Source organism: Symphodus melops (genome assembly GCF_947650265.1).
Source record: "Symphodus melops genome assembly, chromosome: 16".
Lineage (NCBI taxonomy): Eukaryota > Metazoa > Chordata > Actinopteri > Labriformes > Labridae > Symphodus > Symphodus melops.
This window is the reverse complement of record NC_136706.1, coordinates 13,661,552-13,675,463: the sequence shown is the minus strand read 5'-3', so window position 1 is coordinate 13,675,463 and position 13,912 is coordinate 13,661,552. Positions and strand designations below refer to the sequence as shown.

General features: G+C 42.5%; 1 protein-coding gene across 1 annotated transcript in view; it reads right to left on the bottom strand.

Annotated features, from left to right (window-relative positions):
• Window positions 1-13,912, bottom strand: part of LOC306837471 (poly [ADP-ribose] polymerase tankyrase-1) — a 79,453-nt gene that overhangs the window by 3,837 nt on the left and 61,704 nt on the right. The window contains exons 15-24 of the mRNA XM_079365169.1: window positions 12,217-12,405; window positions 11,140-11,220; window positions 10,648-10,834; window positions 10,077-10,156; window positions 7,359-7,479; window positions 6,047-6,144; window positions 3,656-3,730; window positions 3,420-3,525; window positions 1,277-1,463; window positions 121-277 (exon numbers count right to left, since the gene is read on the bottom strand). Of these exons, the coding sequence (XP_079221295.1) occupies window positions 121-277; window positions 1,277-1,463; window positions 3,420-3,525; window positions 3,656-3,730; window positions 6,047-6,144; window positions 7,359-7,479; window positions 10,077-10,156; window positions 10,648-10,834; window positions 11,140-11,220; window positions 12,217-12,405 (1,281 nt within the window). The remainder of the gene's footprint in view (window positions 1-120; window positions 278-1,276; window positions 1,464-3,419; window positions 3,526-3,655; window positions 3,731-6,046; window positions 6,145-7,358; window positions 7,480-10,076; window positions 10,157-10,647; window positions 10,835-11,139; window positions 11,221-12,216; window positions 12,406-13,912) is intronic.

The following is a 13,912-nucleotide window of genomic DNA, read 5'->3' as shown; positions in this document are numbered from 1 at the left end:
AATATATCCATCCCAGAAAATCTGTAGTTATCCACTTATTACAATGGTGTTTTAGTAATGGTGTGTGTGTGTGTGTGTGTGTGTGTGTGTGTGTGTGTGTGTGTGTGTGTGTGTACTGACCTGCTCCCCTCTGTAGATGACGTACTCAGCGTAGGCTAGTCCATTGACACTGGGTCGGCCTATGACGGAGTGGTGTCCTGGGGGTGCATGGGCCATTTTCATTGCACTGAATTGAAGAAATGACTTCCCCAGCGTCACTCTGCAGAACAGCATCTGCCTGAAAATGCAGAGTAGGAAGAAAAAAAAACTCCAGATGAAGGACGGGTCAGACAAGCAGAGGGCAGCTCATGTCAGTAACCGACTGCTCTTTCCAAAATTGTTCTCTGCAGCTCGAAAAACAAAACCACCCAGCGCCCTGGAGATCACAGAAAGAAATGTAATATTTGCATAACGTGTGAGGTGCTGGATGAGCTCAGTTGGCACAGCAGGCCTCCCATGTACAGAGGCTACAGTTCTGGATGCTGGTTCGACTTCAGGCACTGTTGTTATTTGATGCACGTCAGCCCACGTCTCTCTAAAGCGGTCCAATAAAGTCAACGCAAGAAGACTCAAATAAATCTAAAACAACATTTGCAATGTGCCATAATGCCATGAAGTTAACTGCTCAGACTGCTGTAACCACTTTACAGTTACTTGCCGGGTGACCTAAAAGGATTTTCTTTCTCTATCTACTTTGCTGGTAAAAAGCTAATCCACGTTCTCTCTACCTTGAGTTCACATTCTGAACGACAAAACGACAGGAGCCTTGAGAGGATGCAGACCTCTGCCAAGGCCAATAATCAAGTTTAGAATCCATATAGAGCAAATCTTTATATTGAACCGAATCCAGAATAAATAACTGGGTTCAATAATTTGCCTGTTCCTGAGTCAAACTTACACTTACTTCATAAAATAATGGGAAGTGATTTGAAAGGATTAGAAATATGGAAGAATCTATACACTGTCTGTTTTTATTGAACACGTTTTTGCTCTGCTTCTTGGGACAGTCGTCCATTAAACTAAAAAAGGTGGAAAGACAGGTGCATGTAGGAAAGCGTTTTGAATGAATAATTAATAATTAAAATAATATAAAATAAAAGTCATAGATGGCGGAGTTGGGACACTGTCTTTTATCTTCCATGTAGGAAGAACTGATCTGTTACTCAACAAACAGGAGAAGTCAAATGTCTCCATGGCGGAGTCAATTTAGTTCATCTGGACTTCTGGGACATTTCACCTGTGGCACACGTAGCAGGAGCGGTCTTTGTGGGTGGGACATCCCGTCCCTCCACCGATCCCGTACACGTACTGGTTGCTTTTGGAGGAGTTCTCAGCAAAGTAGATGCCAGCGCCAAACATGCCACCGATGTAGGCGTGTCGCTCGTCGAAGCCCTTATGGATGATGGCATTGATGAAGGGAGAACCTTACAAGAGGACATGGTAAAAGCTGTCAGGGACACGTTCGTATAAAGTCCATCACTCAGCAACGACAACAAGAAGTCCACGGCTTCCAAGATCTCTAAAGGATCTGTTTTACCTGCAAAAGCTCCCAACACGTGTGTGTCTGTTTTAGATTCAGAACAGGAAGTGTGACGGGTTAACTAAGGTCTCAACTTAAGACATGTTATTTTGTCCCTTTAGGCACCTTTGGCAGTGTCTCCCTGTTGACGCAGTGAAGGAAAAGAGCAACACTGCTGTGTCCATTTCACTTTTAAATAAATGTCTAAACAGCTCAGAAAGTAATATCAAACATTTCATTTCTTTACCGTTTCTACCAGAAGGTCCTTCCTTCAAAATAAAAGCCGTACCATTTTTCTTAAATTAAGCCATTCATTAAAAATGAAATTTAATGCCATTGGCTTTGAAAGTTAGTGATCAATCACGATTACAGCCCGAATTGTTTCCTTTAACCACAGAGTCATCCAAAAAAAATGGTATATGGACTCGAGCTCGTATAGCACTTCTCTAGTCTCCTGAAATCACTTTTACTCCACATGTCACATCTTCACCTTCACATCCTGATGGCAGAGGTTGTTATGTAATGTGACCATCAAAAGTAACTCATCCCATTCATACACAGTCATACACCGCCGCTGAAGCAGGGGAAGTCACTTGCGGTTAAATGTCTCGCCCATCACACGTCGCTGCAGGAGCTGGGGATCGAACCCCCAACCTTCTTGTTAACAGAGTCGCGCATCCCCCAATTATAAGTAACTATGAAAAGTGACTGTAAGAGTTTCAGAGAAAAAAAAAGGCAATAAGTACGCCTCTCTTTTTATAAACAGTCAACAGCTCTCTTCTTCTGACAGGAAATCACAAATAAATAAAGCTCCAAAAGCATAAAGAGCAGACAGGGTAGGAACACTTTGAATAAGTGTTACCCTGGGAAATGCGTGATCTAAGAGACTTTGAACACAGACTGATCGCCGTGCCAGACGCATCATTTCAGGCATCACAAAAGCCAAAGAACTTCGTGGGATTTTCTGCTCGGCACTGTTGAAAGAAAGAGCAGACGGCTGCAGTCCTGAGGGTTGTGTCCTGACTAAACTGTGTGCTTGAGAGGCGAAGACATGGAAGATTAATGAGAATTGTTCAAGCTCAGAGTCGGGGCTTGCGAGTATGAAAGCATTGCAGTACAAAGTGGAGTCAATCTCACAGGGCACAAACGCTTGAACCTGAGAGGAAAAAGGTCCGAGTCGACTAACAGGAAGTAGCTACGGGGGAGTTTACCCACAAAGCTTAACTCAAATAAGAGGCACTTTTTGTTGTCTTCATCGGTAATAATGACACTGCACGTCACCCACCAACTGTCATCATCATTTTCAGGAAGATGACGTTTGTTTCTGTCTTCTCTGTGCTGGATGATTTTGAAAGTAGCATTCCCTCTGTGCTCCATCTTCATCAAGCTCCGCCCCTCTGTGCTCCCTTAAAAGCCACGCCCCTCACTTACATGCACTCGCGCCATTGGTCCAGAAGCGGATTGAGAGTGGGCTCGTGCATGCATGGGGTAGAGAGCGAGCAGGGAGACACTGTTCGTGCTAAAGATGACTGACCTTTTTTGTTTCTTTTTAAGAGCTCATGAATTATTAATTACTCTCAGGACTTAAAGACCATTTCAAGCAAATTCTTAAAAAGTGTATCTGGAGGAAATGACCAACCCTGCCTTTAATAGAAGCTATGAAATGTTTCAGCAATGATCTGCTTCCACTATTTACAGAAACAGATTATCATTATTTGATGCTTACGTGGACGCAAACACGCGAGTGTTTTAAGAACACAGAGAGAGAGAGATTGACACTGCCTTCAAGTTTCTGGGTTTTACACATGCGTGCTGAGTGAATCAAACCATGCCAGTTTATATTGACGAGATTTTAACTTACCATGAAAGAGCATTCGCTCGTTGTGATGGTTATGATTCTCGTCTGCAATTTCCTTTTGCCTGTGCGCATATCTCTCCCGTAGCTTCTTGTTCACCACCTTCTGTATCTGTGGAGTCACAGGGAGGAGAGAAAGGGTCCAATCAAAGAAGCTCACGCATCGACAAAAGTCTACTCACTCGGCTGATTACGACTGATCTTTATTTTTCCTCCATGAATTGAGATAGCTGGACACACACCTTGATGATATTGTAGCGGCTGAAGACTCCTCCCGCGTTGCCTCCGTCACGGTGTTCTCTGATAGTGCTCTGTAGCTGAACAGAAGGCAAGGCAAAGAAAGAGAGGACACTCTGAATTACACACCTTCAAACAACCTAAAGCCTCAAACAGAGTGATAATGTGAGTGATGTCACGTATGAAAGGCTTTCTGTCCTGCTGTCCCTCTGCACAGAGCAACCAATAAGAGACTCAGTGATGAGACTTCATTAACCCCAGAGCTTATTTTAATATCCAGGACGATGACAAATGACAATACCTGCTATTGTTTCTCACTTTTTTTCTTAAATTTCTGAAAACATTGCATTCTTTAGTTTCAGCTCATGATATTTCCTCCTTAATGAAGCACGGATTGATCGCGGGACTTTTGTGTTTTAAATTAACCTAACCTCAGAGAGAGAGAGAGAGAGAGAGGGGGAGAGAGAGAGAGAGAGAGAGAGAGAGAGAGAGGGGGAGAGAGAGAGAGAGAGAGAGAGAGAGAGAGAGAGGGGGAGGGAGAGAGAGAGAGAGAGAGAGAGAGGGGGAGAGAGAGAGAGAGGGGGAGAGAGAGAGAGAGAGAGGGGGGGGAGAGAGAGAGAGAGAGAGAGAGAGAGAGAGAGAGAGGGGGAGAGAGAGAGAGAGAGAGAGAGAGAGAGAGGGGGAGGGAGAGAGAGAGAGAGAGAGAGAGGGGGAGGGAGAGAGAGAGAGAGAGAGAGAGAGAGAGAGAAAACAGTATGGTTATGTTGAGATAAAGAACTTTTAAAATATAACCTTCAGTTTGGTGCTTCTTATATATGTTTATGTAAAAAAAACCTCATGGTACATCTTATCCGTCTGCTTCTTCGTGGCGCCGCCTTGCCCTTTGATCTTGCCCTTATACGAGGTCGCCTCGTCGAAAAAAATACACAGGCCCGTACTCAATCAATACTGGAGATCATTTATGTAAAAGACCACCTGCATTTGCATTTCAATCTCGTCAAACTTATATAACGCGTCTCTCCGGGTTGTTTTATTTTTTCAAACTCTTCTGCCTCATCATTTCTCACTCCGTCCCACGCTCGCAAGAGTTCAACTTTCCGCATTAGGAGCGTGCTTATGAAGTGACAAAGTAAGGATACAGAAACTGATATGTCACAGAGCTACAGTATCTGCCTTAGTTAACAAAGACTCCAAGGCTGCAGAGGAGCTCATGCATGTTACTGAGATGAAGAACAAAAAACATCAGACTTAGGATCAAAGATGAATTAAGATTTGACATCGAGTCTGATCAAAGACTTTTTACCTTTCACTTGCACAAACGCATGACCGCCTTTCTTCTCTCTCTGCACCGAATATGCAGCTTGTTTTTTTGTTTGTTTTTTAATCACTTAAATTTCTTGAATGAATATAATTCAAGTGATAAAAAGATAATACCTCACCTGATGTAAGCTGGGATCAGTTTAAGCCGGCCTGCCACCCTTAACAGTATAAGCTGTATACATGGACAATGGAAACTGGTTTTTAAAGATAGAAATGATTTTCCTGTTTATTTGCATCCAAAGCCGGGAGGGGAAGTCTGACGGCGTATTACAGGAGCAGTCATTGGATACGCACGCTGAGATGCATTTGTAGTAGAGCCGACATGTTTATCACAGGGTGTAAACACAGCCTGTACAGTCAGTGATGAAGGAGCTGCAGCTCATTCAATCACGGTGGATGATCTGAACGATGCCTGTGGGAAATGTAGACGAGTGCAGCTGCAAAAATGTGGCATCAGCAAAGAAGAAGGGACCGAACTCAGCTCACTTATAAAAAAAAAGAAGTCGAATACTGCAGGAGCTCCAGCAGCTAAGAGAGATTAATGTCTTTCACTTACTCATTTTATCACCCTAATACCTGAAATGACGGATGACTTTACAAAAAAAGAGGCTGCATTAAAAGGCAGAGGCACTTAACCCACATTTTCTGGTATGAAAAGAAGTGTAGACAGCTCTCGTGTCAGTCATTTTTCAAGTTGTTGAGTCAAATTTACGGTCGAAATTACCTGTTAAATTTCTGTTAACATCTGACAATCCTCATTAATTTAAAACTCCTTCAGACCGATTTCTGCTGTCTCTCTGAATTACTGCTTTCATTTACAAGACAAATGTAGTCAGTGGGGGCAGCTTCATTGATATTTCACCCAGAGTCTGTACAGTTGTGACACTTTGTGCCCTTTACCAGATGGTGGGAAAATTGCCTATTGCAGAAATAATTACAAACCTAGCAAGAGAAATCACTAAATTACAGCAAAGTGCCATAAAGTCATGTTGGAAGAAGATGAATCCACGGAAGTTTTTAAAGTGTCTGTGTCGTGAATGACGTGTGTGTGCGTGTGTGTGTGTGTGTCTCCTTACTTCCTCCTCCACAGACTGGAACTCCTTGTCATCGGGTGCCAGGTCGATCAGCACAGTGCCCTGGCTGGAGCAGTGGAACGTCAGGTAAGGGTTTGGACCTACAAACACACAATTTGAAAGTTTTATAATGTAATAATAATAATAATAATATTAATAATAATAATAACACACAAAAAAACCTGAACATATATAACATAAAAAAAGTGATGTCCTCTCAATGGAATGCAGTTTATTTGAAGCATGTGTAATTTGTCCACACAAAACTGATCAACATGTTCTGCTCTCAGCCTTATATTGCATTCTGTTGGAAATACTTCCACTTTTGGAAAAACTCTGTGATTGTTGTTTTAAGCCACTTCTTCCTTTCAGAACAATCAAAATCATAAAGGGGCCTGGGGAGCTGGTTGGGCTTAGCGGTTAGGTAGCGCCCCATGTACTGAAGCTATAGTTCTTCAATGGCGGGACTCGGGTTCAAGTCTGACGTGCAGCTCTCTTCCGGCGTGTTTTTCCCAATCTCTCTTCCTCATTTGTATTCTTTCTACTGTCTTCTGAAATAAAGCCATTAATGGATCTACAAAATAAACAAATAAATACATCATTTAACTTTTGTTCTCAACTTTGTCAAAACAATGGAGGAAGAAAAATGAAGGGCCTCCGAACCTGGAGAAATAAGAAATCACAACAACATTAACTTTTAACGGAAAGGGAATCTACCAAAGGCAGGCAGTGACCCCGTAGTGATGGAACGAAGGGTTATGTTCATTATTTGTTTCTGCAACATCTGGATGTTCATCTCATCTCCTGCCACTGCAACATTTTGGCCCTAACTTTTCATCGAGCTCTTTCCCACAATTTGTGGAATACATCATGATATTTTTGGCCCTCCTGCTCTGCCTCCTTCATTAACTTTTGTCTGCCTCACACCAAAAAAAGCATATTGCGCTTACTTCCTGTTAAATTGATCGGCAGTGCGTTCGTCCAATCAGCGAAAATTATTGTAAAACAGATACCTGCTTTCTCCGTCGGAAGTTAATGTAGTTGTGTTACTTATTTCTCGTGGTTTTTTTTCATTGTTTTATTATTTATTGTGTTTTCTTTTTTTTGTTGCTGCGTTTTATTTCTTGTTGTGTTTTTCGTTATCTCTTGTCTGTTTTGTGATTTGTTGTCGTGTCTTGTCCCAGCACCCCTTTAGGCCAGTAGCTCTTCTCCTTCTCTGCCTCAGATTGTAACATTGGCGCTAACATGTCGACTAGTGCTATACTCATTTTTCCCCATGAATGCAGTGTGTGTGTGTGTCTTAGTTTTTCCTCACCTTGTTGGCCTCCCAGTAATCTCTCGATGCCCTTGATGAGTTTATGTCTGTGACCGTAGGCGTTTATGCCGATCTCTTTGAGCTCTTCATGACCCATGTCTGCCAGCACATCCAACGAAATCTGCCCAGGAACAAAGAGAAAAAAAACCCAGCCGGTCAGTCTCATACGTTGTTGTGTCTGCAGCCTCAAGAATGTAAATAGTTACTATATTTAAACCATTAAGAACTGATCAGTAATGTGCCGTTGAATCCAAACTTTAACAGTCGTCTTCAGCACAAACTTCAACTTAAAAAAACAAGCATTTCACTTTTACAGTCACAACAGTAGCTCATACTTTTACTTCTCAAAGATCAGCACTTAATAAATCAGTGACATACGACTTATTGCAGGGACGACACTGATGACAAATATTTTGTGAAAGAAAGACAAATGCAGCAGAAAGAAAAAGGTCGATGGATGAAAAGTCACTAATCAAGCCGTTGATATGCAAATTGCTGTCGCTGAAGTCTGCACGTTTGTTCAGGGAGAGCAGAGATGATTCATGCTGGAGGCAGCGATACCCTTTGCCTACTCTCCGCTGCGCCGCTGTGATCGCTGCCGCCGGGTGGTTTCGTCGTCACAGTTTCAATCGCTAAGCTAAGTGTTCATCTGTCAGCAGAAGCATCTGGTTTTATGTCAGACGCATCAGCTTTTCTCCTGCTGTTTCGCAAATATCTATCGTGATGACTCTAAGACAGTAAAACGGGCCAATCTTGAAATATTTTGCAAACATTGTCTGACACAACTTTTTAATGTAAGTATTTAAATTTAAACAACTCGTAACAGAAGAAAGATTACTGCAGCGGAATGGGACTATTAATCACTCCAGCTAAGATAGGTCGTGTGATTGTTTTACTCTTAAGTCCACCAAGCCAACACAAGTTTAGAGTTTTAATGGCATTTTTTAAATTGTACTTTATTCAAACTCAGATTCTCTGTTTTGTGCTTTTGTGAAATGGAAATGAAAATGAACTTTCCATTAACACCAGGCTGACTCTCCTCGGCTGAATACTAACGACGGCTCGTTTCCATTCAGAGGAACGACGAGTAACAGCACAGACAAACACACATCCTCTGTTCTGCTCCCAGTCTGCCATTTACGTTTAGCCGTTTGCCCGCTGTCACCTTTCACTCTCTAAACGTCCGTCTCTGTGTTTCCTCGTCTCTCTCACAACCCGTCGGTCTCCTCGTCTCTCCCCCTATTTTCTATATCTTTCCGCCCCAAAGCCATCTCTATCGGTTTCTCTCAATCCATCCAACTCGCTGCCTCTTCTGTCTACATCGTCCCTTCTTACTATCTTATTCTTTCCACTTCATTCGATACAGTAACTGTCAATGTTTTTCATATTAGAGGTTCATTTTTACATAAGAGTAAGGCTTCACTATGATTCCAGCGTTTATGAACTGGCAGAGCTACAGCTGGGGCTGATGGGAATTTTAAAGTATCTGGACACAGATCTCGTCAAAACAAGCCCTAGACTGTTCGAAAAAAAAAAAAAAAACTGAACTTCATTCAAAACATCGATGTCTCTCACAGGCACATGGATGTTTGAGTTGGTATGGTGTTCCACCTGTTGATGATTTTAAGTGAACCATTCAAGTGAAAGAAACCAAACAGAACCACTGCAATAACCCTAAAGCAACAAGGATAGGGCGGCTTCAAACTGACCTTTTTTAACAAGACCTTAGAAAGCGAGACATGATGAAAAAAAAAAACACAAGTCAAAAAAAGATTACCGTAAATTCCGTACTATTGAGCGCACCTGGATATAAGCCGCACCGGCTAAAAATAAGTAAATAAATGTATTTGTACATATATAAGCCGCACTTGATTATAAGCCGCAGGTGTCCACGCTATAACAAGAGCTATTTACACAGACGTAGGCTACCGGTAACATCCGCAAATACTGTAGCGTCAGAGAGCAACACATAACTTGCCGCAACAATCCAACTCTCTCACCCAACGTTCTCTCATACAGCCACTCAACACGTTCTCGCTGGTGCATTCACTGACTCTCCACATAATCGGAATTATGAACACATTATCAACTACTGACTTTACAACATGAACCGTTACAATACGAAGCCTAGCCGACGGTGTCTGTAACACGGCTAATGAAAAAGATGACCGTAATATATTTCACAAGAAAAAGTCCATCCATTCACTGCCTCAGAATGACTTCATTACTCACTTCCTCAGTCTCTGTTGTCGCTGTCAGTGTCATCTTAACGTGCAGCAGCTCTGTTAGCTTCTTTGACAGCCAGGTCGATCGCCTTTAACTTGAAAGCTGCATCATATGTATTTCTCCGTGTGTTTTCCATCATGAGGGTGCGTGCATGAAGCGCAAAATGACTGATATTAAGATCCGACGTGACGAAGTCAAATGTTTTTGCGGCACAAGCTCATTGTCCCCCATAAAAAATCCATGCATTAGCCGCACCGGAGTAGAAGCCGCAGTGCTCGAAGTGTGAGAAAAAAGTAGCGGCTTATAGTCCGGAATTTACGGTAATACAACTTTTCCGTTTTTAAATAAAAAGACATTACTTAAAATAAAAAATAAAAATTAATTAAAAAAAATCACTTTATGATCTCTATAGACCTTTTTCAATCTTCCCTGTTTTGACCACTTAGGAAAAATGTTTGATTTCTACCAAACGCTTTAAAAATGTGATAGTACCTGTTCCCGCTGGAAGATTTCTCGGAGGTGTTCCAGCCCCAAACTCTTCAGGAACTGGTTGATGGTCATGTCGAGCAGAGCTGCAGAGACACAGTGATGTCAGCAGGATAAGAGAGGAGTAGCTGAGTACATTAAAGACTGTACAAAACATACACATAGTCTCAGTGGAGTCACCCTTTCGGCTTCTGATGAGGCACTAATGAAACAGTTTGGAAAAATCTGTCCCTGATTGTCCCTTTCGTGACAACGAGAAACGCGCGAAGTGGAGCTGGTGCGGTTGTTAAGTCTCATGACAAACAGCTAGAATGCAACCACATGTAAATCAATCAGCTACGTCACAAAGCTAAGCTAACTGCTGTATAATTCTTACTGTAATCAAAACAGATGAGTAACTGTACAAATTGAGCCCCTAACAAAGTTAATAAATGAGCTGCAAAGATGTTTTACTTCTGCTGTAAAAATTGAAAAACACCTTGGCTTTTTCAGCCAGCCTCTAGTGGACACTTGAGGAACTGCAGCTTTTTGCACACCCCACATTGGACTAATCAGAACTGTGTTTCTTTGTACGTACTTTCTCCCTCTTTCCTCTCAGACCCAGACGCTCCATCTGCTGGTCCAGTGGCCCCGCCCACAGTGATGTCACTGATGGTTGTGGTCAGGTTGTCTATGCTGCTAGCTGCAGACAGGCACGATGGTGACGGAGAGGGAGAGATGACCACGCCCCCTGACGCACCTGTGCTCACCACACTCGCGCTGACCTGAGAGTGGAAGAGGAAGAGGAATAACTCTGTAAAGGTCCCAAGCTTCATTGTGTTGCGCATCACGACTCATGAAACGAAATGAAAGCTCGAACATATCAATCTTTGACACTTACACCTTAAAACCGTTTTGATGCTTCAACTCAGACTGACATATTAGACGATTTCAGAGCATCAACGTCAACTCAGGCCTTTGCAGTTCTTTTTATCTTCTTATTGCAAAACAAGAATTTGACCAGCACAGGGGGAAGTTTCAGCTCAAAGGCTTCGTGTCTATACTGATGTAAACATGTGTGGAGTCTCACCACAGTGGCCTGGGGCTTCAAACAGCTCGGCAGGGCATCTGGAGGCATGGCATCAATCAATAATGCTCGAATGTCATCAGCCTACAACAAACAAAAAGATGGAAAGAACGAGACCGATGAATTGTATGATTCTCCACAAAAACAGGTCATCACAATGCTTTGGCACACGTGAGTTTAGGGGCGTTAAAATGATGGACTAATCTGTTTAACATGATAAGGTAACGTGGCAGCTGACTACAGCTCCAGGTCTCACCACACCCACAAAGACTTGAGAAGCAAAAGCCAGGAGTGTGTGAGAGTTTAGCATCGAAGCTACGTCATCTTATGAATAAAAACATTTTCATTTGCTATCGAATTTATTAATGTTTTTTTCTTTCAGAAAGTTGCACAGTCTTACTTTAAGGTTTCTTAATTTTACATTCCTTTGTCTAATTTGCACGGTGCATAGGAACATTACCATATAATGCTTACCATCAACTGAATAAAAAAACCAAAAAAACAAACTAAGCCGCCACTGTAAATTAGCGTCAGAAACAATTATTTCTCAGCTCTTTGTTTAATACACTTGGATGGAGCAGCGTGATTATTGAGGTTCTTTTCTCGGGTGCTTTCAATCTGTCACTTGCGAGGCGAAATTTGATGATACTTTTCTCCAGTTTTTAACAAACTGCATCATTTGTCACAGACAATGCTCGCACAGAGCTTTCAGCAGACCCCATTGAACTAATATCTCATTTGTGACAGAATGATGGACTCGTGTGGGGGCCTCGTCACATGCTGCTCTTTTGACTGCTGACTGTGGATGTCAGCTGCAGTCACTTCCTGTTCTCTTGGGGAGACACTCAAACGTTGGTACCTACAGTCAAATGAGAAGCCTATTAGGAGGCTTGTTAGGAAGCCTCATTAGGGTGCAAGGAGTTTGGAAACTCCTTGTTCCACTTTTGAGAATCAGCAAACTTTCCTTCACTTCTACATACTTAGCTAGAACCGTTCAATTGGAGCTAACGATACTGCCATGTGCTGACTCGAAACCCCTGATATGAAAGAAAACGAGGACCAACTTGGAAACTTCCGTACCGTTGCCAAGTCCAGCGGCGTCTGCCCCTCCTGGTTTTTCATCGTAGGATCCGCTCCATGGGCCAATAGCAGAGCACAGAGCTGTGTCCGCCCCTTCTGCGCAGCTTCGTGCAAGGGTGTGAACGCCCACTTGTCCGTGGCGTTAACGCACGTGTTGTACTTGATCAACAGGGCGGCTATGTCCACGTGCTAAACGGCAGAAAAGAGAGAAATAGATAGATACTTTATTGATCCCGTGGGAAATTCAAGGCATCCAGTAGCAGTATACAAGACAAGCAGGACACAAGACATTAGTTACAATACACACCCGCTGTCCCTCCTCCCCTCTGTATACAATAATCCCCCAAACAAGATTTAGAAGCCCCCTATGTGACTAAGAGTAAACATAATTACAGAATAAACCTGTGCAGTTAACATTAGCATTAACATTAGAATTACGGTATGCTTATATAGCATATATGTACATAACCCGTGAAGGAGAGAAAAAACACATGTGCTGATTAAAAGAGACCTGTAAACAGTTAAGAGCCTTAGAAACAGGTGTGAGAACAGACATTAAACAGTCAATGCAGACAGTTAGGGATGCAGATTAAAGTGCAGGTTGAGTCATTAAAGTGTTCAGCAAGATGAAGGAGCAATGATTAGCATTAAGTATCCAAAACAATAAGGTGAAACCAGCATTAAGTGTCCAAAACAATAAGGTGAAACCAGGAGTGATTATGGTGATTATCATTAAAGTGCCCAACTATTAAGGAGCAGATTAGCATTAAGTGTCAAAGACAATAGAGTGAAACCAGACCTGATTAGTGTGATCATGTCAACCCTTACAGGTGGAGCACAACAACACAGTCGGGTGAAACCAGACATAATTGGGGTGATTATCATTAAGGTGACCAGTGCTCAGTAAAGTGACTATCAATATGCATTAAAGTGTCCAGCAGTGCAGATGAGAAGTGAGAAAAAAGTAAGATAAAAAACGAGTCCAGGATTCAATGTGTGCTTCTCCCCTGCCGTGACAGTGAAGTGTTGTACAGTCTTATGGCCAGGGGGACAACAGAGTTCTTGAGTCTGTCCGTGGAGCATGACTGTGACAGCAGTCTGTCACTGAACATGCTCCTCTGCCCGGTGAAGGTGCTGTGCAGAGGGTGGTGAGTGTTGTCCATGATGGAGAGAGAGGTGAGAAAAAGGAAGAGAAGAGATGGAAAGGACAGCAGTCGGAGAGGAGAGATTCAAACGAGCAGAGAGATGACAGGAACATTTAAAAATGATCAAATGTGCCAAGTCTAGGGAGTCAAAAAATGAAAATGGGATGTGTGAACATTTTTGATTTGAGTGTAAATTATTAACTACATCATGGTTTTTGTTTCCCCAACAGTCCTTTACCGCCTCCTTTCCCTGTTTCTTTTCTCTCCATCATCTGTCTCCAGCTCCTGTCACTGCATCAAACACAGTGTCGCTTGTTTTCGGAGCGCCGTCGGGAGAAGCTTAAATGTGTGTGTGTGTGTGTTTCTGAAACGCAGAGCTCATCAAGTTTTCATTCAGACGTGTGTTTCATGGCTCCATAGGTAGCAGAATGCAGCAAGTAAAAAAAAATGAGGGAGAGAGAAAACCCCTCACTCCAGGAGAAGAAAAAGTCTGGCTTTATGCGCTTATTAAGAGGATCTGAGATTAAAATAATAAAAATAAAGTGATAATA